This window comes from Pipistrellus kuhlii, unplaced genomic scaffold (genome assembly GCF_014108245.1).
Source record: "Pipistrellus kuhlii isolate mPipKuh1 unplaced genomic scaffold, mPipKuh1.p scaffold_m20_p_40, whole genome shotgun sequence".
Taxonomy (NCBI): Eukaryota; Metazoa; Chordata; class Mammalia; order Chiroptera; family Vespertilionidae; genus Pipistrellus; species Pipistrellus kuhlii.
Genome location: NW_023425541.1, coordinates 2,602,924 through 2,621,256, shown reverse-complemented (window position 1 = coordinate 2,621,256; position 18,333 = coordinate 2,602,924). Strand labels below are relative to the sequence as shown.

Sequence of the window (18,333 nt, the reverse complement as noted above, 5' to 3'; positions counted from 1 at the left end):
AATATGAAAATTACCAATATGTATTGGCTTTAGGGAGAAAAAGCTGTCTCAAGTAAACAATTGTCCAGGATTTCATTTTGACTTTGCTCTATAACCTTTAGCTAACATCTAATATATTTTATCTGTTCTTGCAACTTGAATACTCAAAATGTTTTGGTTCCTTTAGATTTTAACCATCCCATACATAGAAAAGTATGCTGAGAAAAAATTCTCTTCCATTTCTTCTCTAATGCTTTTGTGACCTTGCCATGATTTCCTAATTTGTTCCCTTCCTCATTTTAACTTATTAGATAGTTGATGCAGAATACTAGCACCTAACAAGAAATCAGTTAGCCAGTCTGAAAATATAGAAAGTGACATACCTGAGAAGCCTTGGCACCTATTAGCACTTAATGTTAGAGATAGAGCCTATCTGAGTTGGGAATTTTACAAAGCTGAGATTTATATTCAAGATTTCTGGATTTCTAAGGCATTCTATGGAGGATGACAGCAATCAGGTATTCTCTTCCTCAGCTGAGTGATAAATTATAGGCAATGACACAGTTAAAGCTCCTGATTCTACACAAGGGGCCAATTACTTACAGCTTCTGGATCCATTCCAGCATCAATGGCTGCAGCCATGCAAGCAACAGTTTCATCCTGCAATGACAAATGATGTCTCATTTCAGGAAAAAATTCTGAAGTGAAGCTTACTAGTGAACTTTACACTGGTTATTTAATTTTTTTCAACTATATACAGAGACCATCTAAGATGCTAAACACTTCTGTAATCACATATACTCCACTAGCCACATGTTCCCATTTCCCACCTCTCAAGACAGTCTCTTCTTTATCTAGATCACATGTGTCAAACACAAGGCCCTCGGGCCAAATCCATCCAGCCAGGCCTTGCAATGAGGCCCGCACCGCGCTGTCATCACTGCACTCCGCTGCGTTTCCATCACAATGACAGTTTATGACTGTTCAATAAACCATTCGGCCAGCGATTTAGGCTGGATTTTAGATTTTGGCCCCTTCTCTGATTGAGTTCGACACCCCTAATCTAGATCAATGTGCAGTCTTTATAAAAAATAGGGTCATGTGGCAACTTACAGGGTGGGGCAAAAGTAGGCTTATAGTTGTGAGTTCATGAAACAAAGTTTATTCTTTTATTTTTATTTATTAACTAGTGGCCTGATACACAAAATTCGTGCACTGGGGCGGGCGGGGGGGGGGGGGGATTATCCATCAGCCCAGTCTTCACTCTCTTCAATCTGGGACCACTTGAGGGAAGAGGAAGAGAGGGGAAAAGGAGAAGAGGGGAAGGGTGGGGAGGAAGACTGATGTGAGAAACATCGACCAATTACCTTCTGTAAGCTCCCAAACTGGAGAATGAATCTGAAACCCAGGCATGTGCCCTGACTGGGAATCAAACCAGCAACCTTTCTGTGCATAGGACGAAACTCAACCAATTGAGCCAATCTGGCTGGGCATCCTTTTATGTTTTTACCACTAAATGTACTTTATAATACATAGGTGTAGCCAGTCCTCATGGACACACAATCCTAAGAAAAGACATCCAATATAATAAAGAGGGAATATGCAAATTGACTGTCACTCTGTCACAAAATGGAGGCACCAACAGCAGAGGCCAAGTTCCTATAATGAGCCTTAAGTAACAATCAGCAAGGACCTGAGGCTGTGTGCTCCCCCACCTTCTGCCCCAGTGGGGCTTGTGAGGGGACCTCAGGCCACACTCCCTACCCTGGCATCAGGCCTGGGACCTCAAGCCACGCACCCCTCCCCACCACTGAGCCAGGGGACCTGAGGCCACACCCCCACCCAGCAGGGCTTGACAGGGGACCTTAAGGTGCACACCTGCACCCCACTTCTGGGCTGGGGGACCTGAAGCTGTGCCCCCCACCTGGCGAGGCTTGACGGGAGACCTGAGGCTGTGCTCCATGCATGGTAGGGCTTGACAGCGGACCTCAGTCCATGCCCCCTGCCCGAAAAAGCTTGACGGGATCTCAAGGTGTGCCCCCTGCTCCAGCCTGGGCTGGGGGACCTCAGGCAGTGACACCCACCCTGGCGCCAGGGCAGGGGACCTGAGGCTGTGCCACTCACCTGGCAGGGCTTGACAAGGGTGGGACTGGCCAGGTCTGGATCTAGCCCAATTGGGGGGGGAGGGGAACACAACTGGGTCTGGGTCTCACGTGGGTGAGTCGGCAAGGACTTGACTCTGGGCCCCATGGTGCACCCCAGACTCTGACAGGAGGAAGATTTTCATATACATTCTACTAATTTTCTTTCATCTCTGACACTTCTATTATAGAGAAAGGGCAAATAGCAATATTAAAATATTTCCTTTAATTAATCCCCTTTTAATGTGTACAAATTTTGTGCACTGGACCACTAGTATCAAATAAAAGCAATGCAGAAGACTGATTAGAATAAATAATTATTTTTCATTTTAAATATATATTTTATTGATTTTTCACAGAGAGAAAGAGAGAGGGATAGACAGTTAAAAACATCGATGAGAGAGAAACATTGATAGCTGTCTCCTGCACAACCCCCACTGGAGATGTGCCTGCGACCAAGATACAAGCCCATGACCAGAATCGAACCCAGTGCCTTTCAGTCGATGCTCTATCCACTGAGCCAAACCGGTTTTGGCTATTTTTGATTTTTATTTTATAGTCAAGGTAACAAGAGCTTACCCTACAAGGAAATAAATGCCAGGGTAAATACCCCAGAAAAATGTGCCCATGAAGCCAAAGCCGGTTTGGCTCAGTGGTAGAGCGTCCGTTTGTAGACTGAAGGGTCCCAGGTTCGATTACGGTCAAGGGCATGTACATTGGTTGCAGGCACATCCCCGGTGGGGGATGTGCAAGAGGCAGCTGGTCGATGTTTCTCTCTCACTGACGTTTCTAGCTCTCTATCTCTCTCCCTTCCTCCTCTCTGTGAAATATCAATAAAATATTTTTTTTTAAAAAAGTGCCCATGAAGTCAAGACAAATATTAGGTCTAGTAATAATTGATGTCGTTTTCTAATACTTTTTTAAAATCGAATTTATTTAAACAATACAACAAAATTTAATCAACAATATAGTTGCCGTTGTTTTCTACTATTTGTGCCCAACGCTCAGGAAGCATTTTAATCCCTCTGTTGTAAAATTCTTGTGATTTTGATGCAAAAAAATTCGGTCAATGCATTTTTGAGGCATTCTTCATTATTAAATTTTTTTCCAAGAAGAAAGTTTTGCAAAGAACGAAACAACTGGTAATTGGAAGGGGCAATATCAGGAGAATATGCAGGTTGAGGGAGAACTTCCCATTCCAACTGGCGCAGTTTTTCAGCAGTGATTCTTGCAGTATGCGGTCGTGCGTTATCGTGTTGAAGAATTACGCCCTTCTGATTAATCAGCGCGGGTTCTTTTTCTCTTAAAGCTTGGGCTAACCTTTCCAATTGGGCACTATACACTGCACTTGTAATGGTTTGGTTAGATGGTAAAAGTTCATAATGAAGAATTCCTTTAAAATTCCACCAAACACACATCACTTTTTTCGCATGCAAGTCAGGTTTTGGCGTGGGCTGCGGAGCCTCATTTTTGTCCAACCATTGAGGCCGCCTTTTCAAATTAACATACAGCACCCATTTTTCATCTCCGGTAACAATTTGCTCTAAAAACGGCAAACGGTTTTGATGAGAGAGGAGTGAACTGCAATTGTGACTCTTTGATTGCGGTTGTTGTTGGTCAACTCATGAGGAACCCATTTTCCAAACTTTTGGACTTTGCCAAGTGCACGCAATTGATTGGAAATTGTTTTCTGTGAACAATTTAAAGTTGTCGCAAGCTCTTGTTGGGTAATTTGAGGATTTTGCACCAAAAGAGCTTGAAGAGCTTCTTGATCAAAATTGGACACACGGCCTCGACCACTCTTGTCATCTAACGAAAAATTTCCCTCGCAAAATTTCTCAAACCAACGCTGGCATTTTCTGGCGCTAACTGCATCTTGACCAAGAGCACTACAGATGTTTTTTGCAGCCTCACTTGCTTTTCTTCCTAATTGGAACTCGTAAAGCATGCAGTGCCGAATATGCTCTTCATCCGCCATCTTCTTAGCCCTAGTTTTGCAACAAAAACCAAACCAAACACAAACTTTTTCAAGCAAAACTTGTTAATTGCACTTCACACGTTCTGTAGATACCACGTGTTTGAAGGTTATGTCAATACAAGTCAACGCCAAGCAAGATTTTAAACGAATGTTTAAAAACGACATTAATTATTACTAGACCCGATAACTGTAGCCTCTGTCCCTCCTACACATCACAACTACAGTTACTCCAGGTAGTGGAAGGAAAGGGTAGGCACTTATTCCCTTCCAGAGAAGGGCCAATTCCTTTTATGGGAATTGGAACACCACCTTGAAGGGAAATCTAAAACTATTTATTAGGATTAATTTATTTATAGGTTATCACATGAGCAAGCTTAGTTCAGGATTTGGCATGGCAACATATGAATTACCACTACTGTGTAAGTGATCCTGAAAAGCCCTAGGAAGAAAGGATTATTTCTGAAAAGGAGGTCATAGGTGAAACTGCTGCTGGCTCAACAGTAAGTAAAGAATTTAGGATTAACACATGGAGTCTCATCACTAGCCCAGTGAAACATTACATAGTTGTTGAAACTTAAATCTCAGTACCTTTAAGGTCAGGAGTGAAATGGTCCTTAGTAAGTGCTATTTATAAAGCATTTCTCTTATTCTGCTCAGAAATTCTCAACTAGTGAGACTCAAAGGTAATTCAAAGGAAGCTCCAATGTTTCTACATCCTGTCTCATCATGATTTACAATACTGGCAATTCTTTAAGAGCAAGATATATTAAATCATTCTTATTAAAAACAGAACTAGCATGATTCAATATATTATAGGTTAATAGTTACCTCTTCCTCTCTCCCATATTATAAGTTTCAGTAAAAGGACTAGTTATAGGGCTAGTCTAGATTATTAGGGCATAGAACAATGGCTTTTGGAGAATTTTTCTAGTACCTTCCACAGGATCAGGAATCAAAGTAAATTTGTTACTGTTGGTTTACTTTGTGACCCAATGAAATTTTACAATGTTAAAGTTTAACCTTTGGTGACATGTTCTACATGAACATGGCAGGTTTCTGCCTTCATAATCCTTCATGTAAATACCCTATAAAATGAAGAGGTAATATGCAAACTGACCCTCACGCAGTCATGTCACAAGGTGGCCGCCCCCACGTTGTCACAAGGTGGCAATCCCCACATCATCAAAAGATGGCTGCCCCCACGTCATCATAAGATGGCCACCCCACATCGTCACAAAATGGCCACAAGATGGCTGCCCCCACATTGTCACAAGATGGCCACCCCCATGTCATGACAAGATGGCTGCCCCCATGTTATCACAAGATGGCCATCACAAGATGTCTGTTCCCACATTGTCACAAGATGTCCACCCCATGTTGCCACAAGATTGCCTCCCCCATGTTGTCACAAGATGGCTGCCCCTACATTGTCACAAGATGGCTGGCAGGGGAGAGCAGTGAGGGGCAACCAGGCCTCCAGGGAAGGGCAGTTGGAGTGACCAGGCATGCAGAGGAGAGCAGTTGGGGGGGACCAGGCCCGCAGGGGAGGGGTGTAGGCTCAGCTGAGGGGCAACCCCCTAGTGCATGAATTTTGTGCACCAGGCCTCTAGTGTAACAATAAAATTTATTTCACTCTAACAGCCTCTTTCTCCTTCATTCTAAGGCTACAACTAAGAACCTTTTGTCATGGCTGTGCCCAGGTAAACACCTAGCTGCAGCCGCACACAAACATTTCAATAAAATACAACTAAAATATAAAATGGACATTACCCAGAACTACAGGAAAGTCGACTGACTGGAAATTCTACAATGAGAAGCAAGGAGAAAATGAGAAGGAAGTGCGGAGGAGCTGGAAAAGCCCAAGGTATGGAGACACGCGGCGCGCGGAGAGGACGGAGCCGGAGAAGAGGGAGGCCGAGTGCCTGGCTGGCGTTCCCTAGCAGGAAGGAGATAAAAGCTCCGACTGTGTTGGGCCCCAGTTCTGACTGCTCTGAACCCCAGTTCTAGGCCAGACCCCGGGGACCCAGGCTCATCCATAGGGAGCTGGGCTGTAAGGCGGAACCCCGGGGAAGCGGCGAAAGGAGGTCCTGGCAGTGCGCACACTGCGTGCAGAGAAGGGACGGTCGGCTGTGCCGCAGGATTGCCCTGGCTGGAAGGAGACTGGGGCTCCAACTCCACTTCCAACTGAACTGAACCCCAATACCGGGCTCATTGGGGGAGAGCATAGACTGTTTGGCAGCAGGCGAAAATCGAGGGCACCTATCTCTCAGAGGTGCTTTGCAGCGAGTACTGAAGGACCCTGGGGATTACTGAGACCGCATAGGGTGGGGCTGACGGAAGCCAAGGCTGTAGGCTCCACCCTGACCTGTCCCATCTGTAACTGCGAAATGCGACAACGAAATAGATCACAAACGAAAGAAATGGAGGACAAAAAGCGACTGGATATAGAGTTCAAATCTAAGCTTATAAGGTTTTTCAAGAATTTCCTAGAAAAGATGGATAAGACCTAAGAGGATATGAAAAGAGATCAACTGGAATTAATAAGGAGTCAACAAGAAATGATAAGGGATCAACAAGAAATGATAAAGGATCAACAAGAAATAAAGAATACATTGTCTGGAATAAAAAATATTATACAGAGTCCTAAAACATAATGGAAGATCGCAAGAATCAAGTCAAAGATTTGGAACATAAAGAACCAGAAGACACTCCTCCACAGAAGCTAGAAGGCAAGAGAATCCAGAAAATTGAAGATAATGTAAGAAACCTCTGGGACAACTTCAAGCGAACCAACATCAGAATTATGGGGGTCCCAGAAGATGAGAGAGAGCAAGATATTGAAAACATACTGAAAGAAATAGTGACAGAAAACTTCCCCCACCTGGTGAAAGAATTAGACTTACAAGTCCAGGAAGCGCACAGAACTCCAAACAAAAGGAATCCAAAGAGGACCACACCAAGACACATCATAATTAAAATTCCAAGAGCAAAAGACAAAGAGAGAATATTAAAAGCAGCAAGAGCAAAGCAGGTAGTTACCTATAAAGGAGCACCTATACGATCGTCAGCTGACTTCTCAACAGAAACCATGCAGGCCAGCCGAGAATGGCAAGAAATATTCAAGGTGATGAATAGTAAGAACCTACAGCCAAAGATAATCTATCCAGCAAAGCTATCACTCAGAATCGAAGGTCAGATAAAGAGCTTCACTAATAAAAAAAAAGCTAAAGGAGTTCATCAACACCAATCCAGAATTATATGAATTGCTGAAGGGGGTTCTTTCAGAAGAGAAAGTAAATAAAGATAAAAATTATGAACAACAAATATGTAACTATCAACAAGTGAATCTAAAATCCAAGGAAATTAAAAAAATCTGATGAACAATATTAACTGTTGAATATAATAGAATCAGAGGTATGGAAGGGGAGTGAACTGATGATTCTTGGGGAAAAGGGGAGAGGGGGATGTGGGAAGAGACTGAACATAAACTGTGCACCTATGGATGAGGACAATGGGGAGTGGGGAAAGGGCAGAGGGTGGGGTGGAAACCTGGTGGAGGAAAGCAATGGTGGGGGGGAAAAAAGGAACTGTTGTAATAATATGAACAATAAAAACTTATTAAAAAAATAAATAAAAAATTAAAAATAAAAGAAAAACAAAAGAACCTTTTGTAAGGTAAAAAGATATGATTTGCTGAAGGTGATGATCAGGTGAATAAGGCTCAGGTTCAGTGAGATACATTAACCAGTAATACCCTCCAAAACGAAATCTGTGCTTGTAGGATGTAGGCAATACCATTACTGGGCATGTGAAATGCATGTTATGGAAATAGTCTTGAAGTAGGGGATAAAAACAAAAAAAAAATTGATTTTGTTGAAAAGAATGCATGAATTTTCCTGTAAGTTAATATAGTAACCTACTATAACAAGGAGGTTAACTTGAATTATATTTTAAAGAAATAAATGGGTGCAATTTAGTGTTTAAAGCCTCAGGAAAAAGATCTGAGAACAATGGCTGCCTTCATAACTAAAAAGGAGGTGTTCACCCATTACTTAAAATAAAAATAGTTTTAAATCAGAATGAAGGGCACAAGCACTTACATTTGAAACATTTTGCTTTCACGGTAGTGTGTTTTAATAAAAGCCAAAGGACACATTATTGCATATTTCCAAATATATATAACTGGGAGAGTCTCCAAAGAATAGATATGGAGAACTCTGATTTAAGAGTTCAACAGGGGCTGTGGGTAAAAAGGATTTATTCTGCCTGTGACAGTGGATGGAAGCCAGGGACCTTATCAATTTGTAGCAATCTTTAGCACCCTCCTCCTGCGTGTACCAAATGAATTTCAGTGGCAGACACAGTGACTCTACAGAGTTCCCCTAAGCCGGACCCCATTAGCAACTTCTTCTATAGACATGCCAGGCACCAGTCATATTGCCAGATCCTCACTGAGGCTATGCCTTCTCTTCTCCTTCTTTTTAAAAAAATAGGTTTTTATTGATTTTAGAGAAAGAAGAGGGAGAGACAGAAACACTGATTGGCTGCCTCCTGCACACCCTTTACTGGGGATTGAGCCCAAAACCCAGGCATATTCCCTTACTGGGAATGGAACCAGTGACATCTTGGTTCATGGGTCGACACTTAACCACTGGGCAACACTGGCTGAGCTATAAATTCTCTTATCTTGGTTCCATGAGTTTTCCTATTCACCTTTCCTATGTGACTCAAAAAACCCAGAAATGAGGTGGTATGACCATAAACAATGGTGCCCTAGATCACTCTTTTCTGATCTTTTAAGTTTTGGCTCCAGTAGGGTTCTGCAGCCTAGATTACTTTAATTCTGAGAAACCTTATACGAGGTTTTCATACATTAGATGTTCCAGCTATAGTTAAGTGGAATTACAGATGAAAATGTCCTCGTGATAGCCATTCTATGGCATATACTCTATACTTCAGCCATACCATTGTGTTCTTACTGTGTTCTAAATTTGCATACTTTTGTTTTTGCATATACCTTTTCTTCTCTATAAATGGTCCTTTTTTCCTTTGTGTGGGTGGCAATCTCATTCATTTTTAAGGACCCAGTTTCTTCTGTGCTGCCTTCCTGAATTTTCTAGGTAGTTAATCATCACCCCTTCCTTTGTGCTCCCAACGCATTTTGCTCATAGTGCTAATGTGAGAGGATTAAAACACATGAAAATGGATTCCTAGTTTTCCCTTGCCTCCTTTCCCTTTCTACCTTCTGTGCCACCTGTGAACCTGGCCCAACCGACAAACTACAAGGCTTGCAAGAATAACTGTTGAAAGTAATTGAATAATTATCAGGATGGGACTGCACTGACGTTCTTGAGCAAAAGCCAGGAAAACTCTAATAGCCTTCACCCAAAAGTTTCACAGCAATTAATAACAAAAACTGCCATCTGAGCCCAAATCCAGGTAACTACCAGAGTCAAAGTAGGATTGGAGTATGGTAGGTACTCCCTGATTGCATCGGCTGAATAATGCCTTTAACTGCTATTGAGTCACTAAAATTATTTTCTTTTGCTATTAATATACACTTAGCAAGGGTACACAACTAGTGAGTTGCAGAATTGGCTTTAAACCAGGGTCTGTCTGGCTCTGGAGCCCAGGTTCTCAATTACTATGGTCTGTTAGGTAAATGAACTGTCATCCTGAACTGCTCCTGACAGTTTTGTATAGTACCACTTATTATGAAACACTTTCTAGTATTATGGGAGTTTAGTCATTTAATTTCTTGGAACTGGCCACCCAAACCCCTTTTTCCAGAATACTATAAGGTACCTTTTCCAGTGACTATTTAGAGCAAAATATAGGTGTGGATGATTTTGTAATACCATTTTGACAACTCTAAAAAACACTGGGCGCAAGACACCCATGAAAAACACACTTGGTGTCAAAACAAGCCAGAGGAAAATCATTTGGGCAAAAAATGAAAAAGGATCCCAAGTCAAATTTATATAAAGTATTCCTTTATTAACTTTTGGTCGAGAATATGTTTGTATATTTTCAGAAAACAACTCCGAGACCATGTGGATTCTGGCAACAGAGAGGAATTGACAGGACTACTCCAACCATGAAGACAGAAGAGAAGCAGTCCAGAGATGGAAGTCGCTGATGACGCCTTGCCATAATAGCAGTCAGCAGCTGTGTATCACTGCAGGTTGTCCAGGACCAAACCAGAGAGGATTGGACCTGCATTATCACCATTTGCCCACCATCCAGAACTGAAATATCATTGCTGACATGTACACATAAGGAACTGTTTGACCTTGAAATAGGGTCTCAAAAGAACTGGTGGCCCAGAAAGAAATATACCTTTCAGCATAATGATTATTGCTTGTCTCATTTTTGATTCTTATAAGTATATTTCCAGTAGGACATGATCTCACTCAACTAGGGGAAATGGTGAACAACATAGACTGATGAACAAGAACAGACCCAGAGATAAGGAGCCATGGGTCAGACTGTTGGACCTCAAAGGGAGGGTGGGGATAAAAGGAGAGATCAACCAAAGGACTTATGTGCATTCATATGAGCCTAACCAGTGGTCAAGGACAATGGGGGGGGGGCCTGAGTGGGGGAGGGAGTGGGTGACTGGAATGGGGGGGGTTTGAGGACAAATATGTGATACCTTAATCAATAAAGAAATTAAAATTAAAAAAATAAAAACACTGGGCAAGACCTGGGATGGAGAATCACTATTCTGATAAAATTAAAACCTCTGCCTAAGAGCTAGGAACTACCACCAGGCATTTACATACACATTACTGCTTTAAAATGATGAGAACGTATAGATGGAAGAAAGCCAACCATAGCCCCTTAATCAACCATGACCCCTTAATTTAATATGATTTCAACTTTTAAAAAGTATATATGCCTAAGTACTAAGAGAAGCAAGGCTATAAATATAATAATTTATCTGGGACTGCTGGCTAACTGCTCACTTGCCTGCTTGCCTGATCGCCCCTAACTGCCTCTGCCTGCCTGCCTGTCCTCCCCTAATTGCTTCTGCCTGCTTGATCTCGCCCCCAACTGCCCTCCCCTCCTGGCCTGATCTCATCCCCAATTGCCCTCTCCTGCCAGCCTGATCTGCAACCAACTGCCCTCCCCTGCAGGCCTGGTTGCCGCCAACTGCCCTGCCCTGCTGGCCTGATCTCCCCCAAATGGTCCTCCCCTGCCAGCCTGATCTCACAACCAACTGCCCTCCCCAGCAGGCCTGGTTGCCCCCAACTGCCCTCCTCTGACAGACAATTTGGTTCTGATTGGTCTGTATCTATGTCTGCGTCAAAAGCTCCACCTCCTAGGCAGCCATTGGCTCCTCACGGTTGACCCAGATTTGGTTCTGATTGGTCGGTTTCAATGCCAGTCAGCATCAAAAACTCTTCCTCCTAGGCAACCATTGGCTCCACACAGTTGACCCAGATTTGGTTCTGACTGATTGGTTTCTATGCCAGTCAGCATCTCTGGGCCTGCAACGGGGCCTGATCAGAAAGGCGGGACTGATTAGCAGCCCCAGTGGAGGCCTGGAGAGAAATTGAGGCACAACTGCTGGCCAGACTGGGAGAGAGAGAGGCAAGTGCTGATCAAAAGCTGTCACAGAGACAATGGATCAGTCCCTGCTTCTCTCTTCAGGCCTCTCTCTGGCCCTGATTCGCAGCCCCCTATGCTGTCAGTGCTGGGGCACCGTGCCTGCAACTAAAACAGTCAGCGCTGGTGCAGGACTTACTTCTGGTTGGTTGAGCCTTAGTCGTTACTGGTCATTACAACCCAGGGTTTTTAAATATTAGGACTTGTCAGAAATCAGCTTATGTAAGATTGGGCTACTGTTACAGGGCCTCTTAACTAAGTTAGCCTACACTGAAAGGGAAGCAGATCAATGCTGCCTGTGCTACCTGGCAATTTCACACTGCATGGATAATGGGGGTGTGTGTACAAAAGTAGGTTTACAGTTTCCATAGGGAAAATGATAAAATAATAAATAAATAATAATACAAGAATAAACTGTGCTTTACTCACTACTGTAAATTTGCTGTTGCCTCACTCTGTATGTTGTTGCTCCAGTATTTGATTAATGTATTATTGCGTATATAACCTAAGGGTGTTTAATTTAACAAATTCATAGATCATATTCAATGACCCACGATATCTGTCCTCAAACAGCTTGCAATCTAGTTGTTTCAGCAAAAGGCACAGAGTTAGACATGTTTATATACAATAAGAGAAACAAATTAGGACTTTTGGTCAAGATGGTGGCATAGGTAAATGCAGTACTGGCCTTTTTCCACAACCACATATAAATTACAACTAAAGCCTGGTTGGTGTGGCTCAGTGGTTGAGCATCGACCCATGAACCAGGAGGTCATAGTTTGATTTCTGGTCAAAGCACATGCCCAGGTTGCAGGCTCTATCCCCGGGGGGGGGGGGGGGGGGCATTCAGGAGGCAGCCAATCAATGATATTCTCTTATCATTGATGGTTTTTATCTTTCTCTCCTTTTATGAAATCAATAAAAAAATTACAACTGAACTACAGAAAAACAATAATTAAGAACCACCTGGCTCCCCCTCCAGCAAGCTCCCTACACTCCCCAACTCCCAACCCTTAAATAAAAAGTAAAAAAAAAAAGAACCACCTGAAGTCTAGCCACTGGATGAGGAAACCACATTCAGAATGGTAGGAGAGATGGAGATGCATAAGAGGTTGGTCCCACGCCTACATGTAGCAGATAAAAATTGGGAGAGAAATCTTGGATAAAGAGGTACCCCATGAGGAGCTACCCTGTTTCCCCGAAAATAAGACAGTGTCTTATATTAATTTTTTCTCCCAAAGTTGTGCTAGGTCTTATTTTCGGGAAAACAGGTAGGAGCCCCAGCCCCATACCAAGGCCTCAAGACTAAGGTTCCAGTGCTAGATAAGAACCGACAACTTCTGGCTGTTAAAAGCAGCAGGGATTGAAGCTGAGTGAGATGGAAGGCTGCTGGAGGCCCTGGCAATTCCTCTTAAAGGGACCATGCACAAACTTACTCAGCCTTATATTCTCTGAGCTCCAGCATTGGGACAGCAGCTAAAAAGGCTCCAGGAACTGAACTGCCCAGTGAGGGCTGGAGGGGCAGCTTTCTCCCAGACAGAAGTGCAGGCAGAGGCCATTGTTCCCTTCCTGATCCTTCCCCACACAGAGTTGGGAGGTGGGTGACATCAACCTTGGTTAATACTATTTTCCCAGCCCTGTTGATTCTCTAAGACTCTGACCCATACAAGTTGCAGGCTCTCCCAAGCTGCTTCTAGTGGCTTTTCCATACAAATGGCCTATTGTGGCTCATGCTGTGGACTTTTTGAAAATCTTTCAAAGAACCCCAAACCCCAAATAAGCAGTCAGTGTGTCCTTACCTATCACTTAGTGGCCGGAGGCACCAGACTAGCAGCAGCCAGCCTTGGTTTATAGCTTGGCCTCTCCTAGGCACTTCTAAGTCCAGCACAAGTACCAGACAACTGTAGATTTCTCTGTAGCTCATGCCAGGTGGCCCCAGGCAGAACATAGGTGGCAGCTGATCTTGGCCTGCACTTCCCAGGAGGCCTCACAGCCAGCATACCCAGTGGAAATTTTCAGACCAAACTGGAGCACCAGCCAATTATCTCCATGAGTGACACTCAAGAGGCAAACTCATTGGGACCAAGAGATCTGCTGAAGTGAGTCCTGCTGAAGCTACCTGTGGTTTGCCCCTGAACAGCAGCTCCTCTGTAGTAGGTTTGGCTAGTCCTTTCAGTCAATTAGCTTGGGAGTAAATCCTTACCATTGAGATGCTCAACAAAACAGGAGTGTGCACATAGCCCACATTGGGGGCACACCTTAAGCACTCTGCTTGGGTGACTGGAGATGCTGCACCACTGGGCCCTATAGGATGCCTACTACATAAAGCTACTCTACCAAGCCTGGGAGACATAGCAGTTCTACCTAATACATAGAAACAAACACAGGGAGGCAGCCAAAATAAGACAAAGAAACATATCCCAAATGAAAGAACAGAAGTCCAGAAAAAGAACTAAACAAAATAGAGATGAGCAATTTACCAGATGCAGAGTTCAAAATACTGGTTTTAAGGATGCTTAATGAACTTAGGGGAAGATTAGATGAACTTAGTGATAAGAACCTTAAGAGAAAGATAGAAAACATAAAAAAGAACCAGTCATAAATGAAGAATACACTAATATGAAGAATGCATTATAGGGAATCAACAGTGGGGTAGATGAAAGAGAGGATCAAATCAGAGATTTGAAAAATAAGGGAGCAGAAAACATCCCAATCAGAACCGGGGGGGGGGGGGGGTAGAGGGGAGAGAAAAGAAGAATCCAAACAAAATAAGGATAGTTTAAAAAGCCTCTAGAATTTCAAGCATACCAATATTCACATCATGGGGGTGCCAGAAATAGAAGAGAGAGTGCAGAGAATTAAAAACCTATGTGTGAAAAAATAACAACAGAAAACTTCCCTAACCTGGTGAAGGAAACAGACACACTAAACCCAGAAGCCCAGAGAATCCAAAACAAGGTGAACCCAATGAGGCCCACACTAAGACACATCATAATAAAAATGCCAAAGGTTAAAGACAAAGAGACAATCTTAAAAGCAGCAAGAGAAAATCAGCTAGTTACCTTCAAGTCATCTCTCATAAGACTGCCAGAGGATTTCTTAACAGAAACTTTGCAGGTCAGAAGGGAGTAGCAAGAAATATTCAAAGGGATGAAAAGCAAGGACCTCTACCCTACAAAGTTATCATTTAGAATCAAAGGATAGATAAAAAGCTTATCAGACAAGAAAAAGCTAAAGGAGTTCATCACCACCAAACCAATATTACAGAAATGTTAAAGGTACTTCTTTAAGAAGAGGGGAAAAAGAGAAAAATATGAATAGTGAAATGATAATAAATACATATCTATCAAAAATTACTTGAAAGGGACACATATATAATACCTTAATCAAAAAAATAAAAAAAATTACTTTAACTACAAATGGATTAAATTCTCCAATATAAAGATAGGATGGCTCAATGGATAATCAAAACCATTACATATGCTGTCTACAAGAGACACACTTCAGATTGAAAGATACACACAGATTGAAATTAAAGGGATGGAAAAAGAAATTTCATGAAAATGGAAAAAAAAAAAACCAAAACACTAGGGAAGCACTGTTTATACCAGACAAATCAGACTTTTAAAACAGAGAGATAATGAAGTACTCAGTAATTCTACTTCTGTGTATTTATCTGAAGATACTAAGTCAAAAAGAGATCTGCATCCATGTTTGTTGCATTATCTACAACTAGAGGTTCGATGCATGAAATTTGTGCAAGGGGTTTGGCCCCAGCCACTGTGGCGTCTGCCTTGGCCCCAGCCTGCGATGGTGGTCAGGTGCCTCTGCCTTGGCCCCGCCACAGCAGCTTTGTCTGGAAAATCAACTGAAAGAACATTCGGTCCAATTAGCATATTACATTTTTATTATTATAGAGGCCCAGGGCACAAAATTCATGCATGAGTGCAGTCCCTAGGCCTGGCCGGCAATTGAAGCATGAGTGTCTGGTGTGGAAGGGCAGGTCCCAGCTGACCTCTGTGCCCTAGGCAGCACTTTGGCCCTCTGGGCACCTGCACGACCCCCTCCGCCTGAGTTATCGGGCCCTGCCTGGCTCCCACAGTGCCGGGAGCCAGGTGCCCCCCCCCCCCCCCCCCCGCCCGCTGCTATTTGTCACCATCTGTAGGGCAATCGAGCCCTTCTTGCACCCACCTTGGCCTGGCGTGCCTCTCCCCCACTCACCAGCTCCACCATCCCTCTGTGGTCCCATTCTCGTTGGGGCCCATCAGGACCATCAGCGCCACATCGCCAAACTCCTGCCATGTTCTGCGCTGCCCTCTGGTGTGCAGTGCACATCATAGTGAGCAGTCAAACTCCCAGTTGAGGGGACAATTTGCATATTAGGCTTTTATTATATAGGATAGCCAAGAGATAGAAGCAACCTAAGTACCCATTAATAAATAAGCGGATAAAAAAGTGGTGGTGTATATATTCAATGGAATATGACTTAGCTATTTTAAAAGATTAAATCTTGCCACCTGCAACAATATGACTATCCCTAGAGGGTATTGTACCAAGTGAAAAAAGTAACACAGAGAAAGACAAATGCCACATGATTTCACTTACCTGTGGAACCTAAAAGAAAATAAACAAGCAGAACAGATAGAGGCTCTATCTCTCTACCTCTCTCTTCTTCTCTCTTAAAAAACAAATAAACAAACAAACAAACAAAAACACTTGAGGAACCAACCTGTACTCGCTGTCTCCCACAACCACATCAAAATTACAACTAAAAAAAAAAAAAAAAAAATCACATCATTCAGAACTGCCTGAGAGCTGTCTGAATGGAAGTCCTACAACTAGAGAAGTAAAGAAGAGAGTGCATTGAGACTAGTAAGAGGGGAAGAGGCATGGAATGGGCTAGACTGGCATCCATGTGGGCTGTTTCTGTAATCTGGAGATTATCTATGCAGAGCTGCCCATGAGGAGCAAGGGGTCCCAGTCCCACACCAGCCCCCTAGCTCAAGATTCCAGAACTGGGAAGACCAGTGGGGATAACTACAGGCTGTAAAAACCAGCAGAGATTAGGGCTCAGAGACATGGAGGCAGTTGGGGATCCAGATGTTCCTTTATTGTTTTGTTTTATTAATTTGAACATATTTTTATTGCTTTCAGAGAGGAAGGGAGAGGGAGAGAGATATAGAAACATCAATGAAGAGATAGAAACATCATTGATTTGCTGCCTTGTGCACACTCCCCACTGGGGTTCTGAGCCCCCAACACATGCATGTGCCCTGACCAGGAATCAAACCGTAACGTCTTGGTTCATAGGTCAACACACAACCTCTGAGCCACACAGGCTGGGCCCAGGTGTTCCTTTTAAAGAGCAGGCACATGAGTTGAACTTACAAGGTCCCGCTTCCTTTGAGCTCCAGCTCCAGGGCAAGGCTCTGGGGGACCCAGACACATAAAAGGAGGAACTGAATTATCTGGCATTGGGGCAGGAATTTGGGGTCAGTTTTTTCCCAGATGGAGGTGCTCACAGGGTCCTTGTTCATGTGAGGCTAACTGGCATCCATATCTGTTTGCTCCACCCTGGTAAATTCTGAGACCTATCCCCATCCAATTTTCAGCCCCACCAACCCATGTGCAGTAGCTTTTGCATATGAATGGCCTGTCCTTGCTTAGGCTTCAGACTTTGCTAAAATCTCTCAAACAAGCTACAGCTGGGTCAGCATGCCCCAAACCTATCAATACTGAAAGGCCCAAGACTCAGCACTAGCATGAGCCTGCTTTGCTTCACAACCCAGATTCACCTGGGCACCTCCAAGCTTAATATAAATAGCTCATGCAGGGTGGCCTTAGGCAGTGGCTGACTTTTCACCTCCTATGTGGTATCAGATGGGTACTAGATTTATCAGGGTTATCATTTTTTAAGTTCTATAAATGTCTAATCACTGGGTGGTACACCTGAAATGAATATTATATTGTACATCAATTGTAACTGAAAAATCCTATCTAATAAAAGAGTAATATGCAAATTAACCATCACTCCAACACACAAGATGGCTGTCCCCTTGTGGACACAAGGGGGCCACCACAAGATGGCCAGCAAGAGAGGGCATTTGGGAGGGACCAGGCCTGCAAGTGAGGGCAGTTGGGGGTGATCAAGCCTGCAGGGGAGGGCAGTTAGGGGTGACCAGGCCGGCAGAGGAGAGAAGTTGGGGGCAGCCGGGTCTTCAGGGAAGAGCAGTTGGGGGGGACCCAGGCCTGCAGGGGAGAGCAGTTGCGGGGGGGGTGGAGGGGGGGAGGCAGGTCTGCAGGGGAGAGCAGCTAGGGGTGACCAGGCCAGCAGGGGAGAGCAGTTAGGGGTGACCAGGTCAGCAGGAGGGCAGTTAGGGGTGACCAGGCCTGAAGGGGAGGGCAGTTAGGGGTGACCAGGCCTGCAGGGGAGGGCAGTTAGAGGAAAACAGGCTGTCAGGGGAGCAGTTAGGTATCAATTAGGCTGGCTGGGGAGTGGTTAGGTGTGATCAGGCTGACAGAAGTTATTAGGGGCAATCAGGCAGGCAGGGAGGCAGGGGAGCAGTTGGGAGCCAGCAGTCCTGGATTGTGAGAGTGATGTCCGACTGACTGTTTAGGCCAGTG

The 18,333-nt window shown here is 43.8% G+C and overlaps 1 protein-coding gene across 2 annotated transcripts in view; it reads right to left on the bottom strand.

The window, feature by feature from the left end:
• The window catches only part of KIF4A (kinesin family member 4A), a 145,780-nt gene that overhangs the window by 62,079 nt on the left and 65,368 nt on the right, over window positions 1–18,333 (bottom strand). For both annotated transcript variants that reach the window (XM_036411442.2, XM_036411439.2), the window contains one exon: window positions 583–639. In XM_036411442.2, the coding sequence (XP_036267335.1) occupies window positions 583–639 (57 nt within the window). The remainder of the gene's footprint in view (window positions 1–582; window positions 640–18,333) is intronic.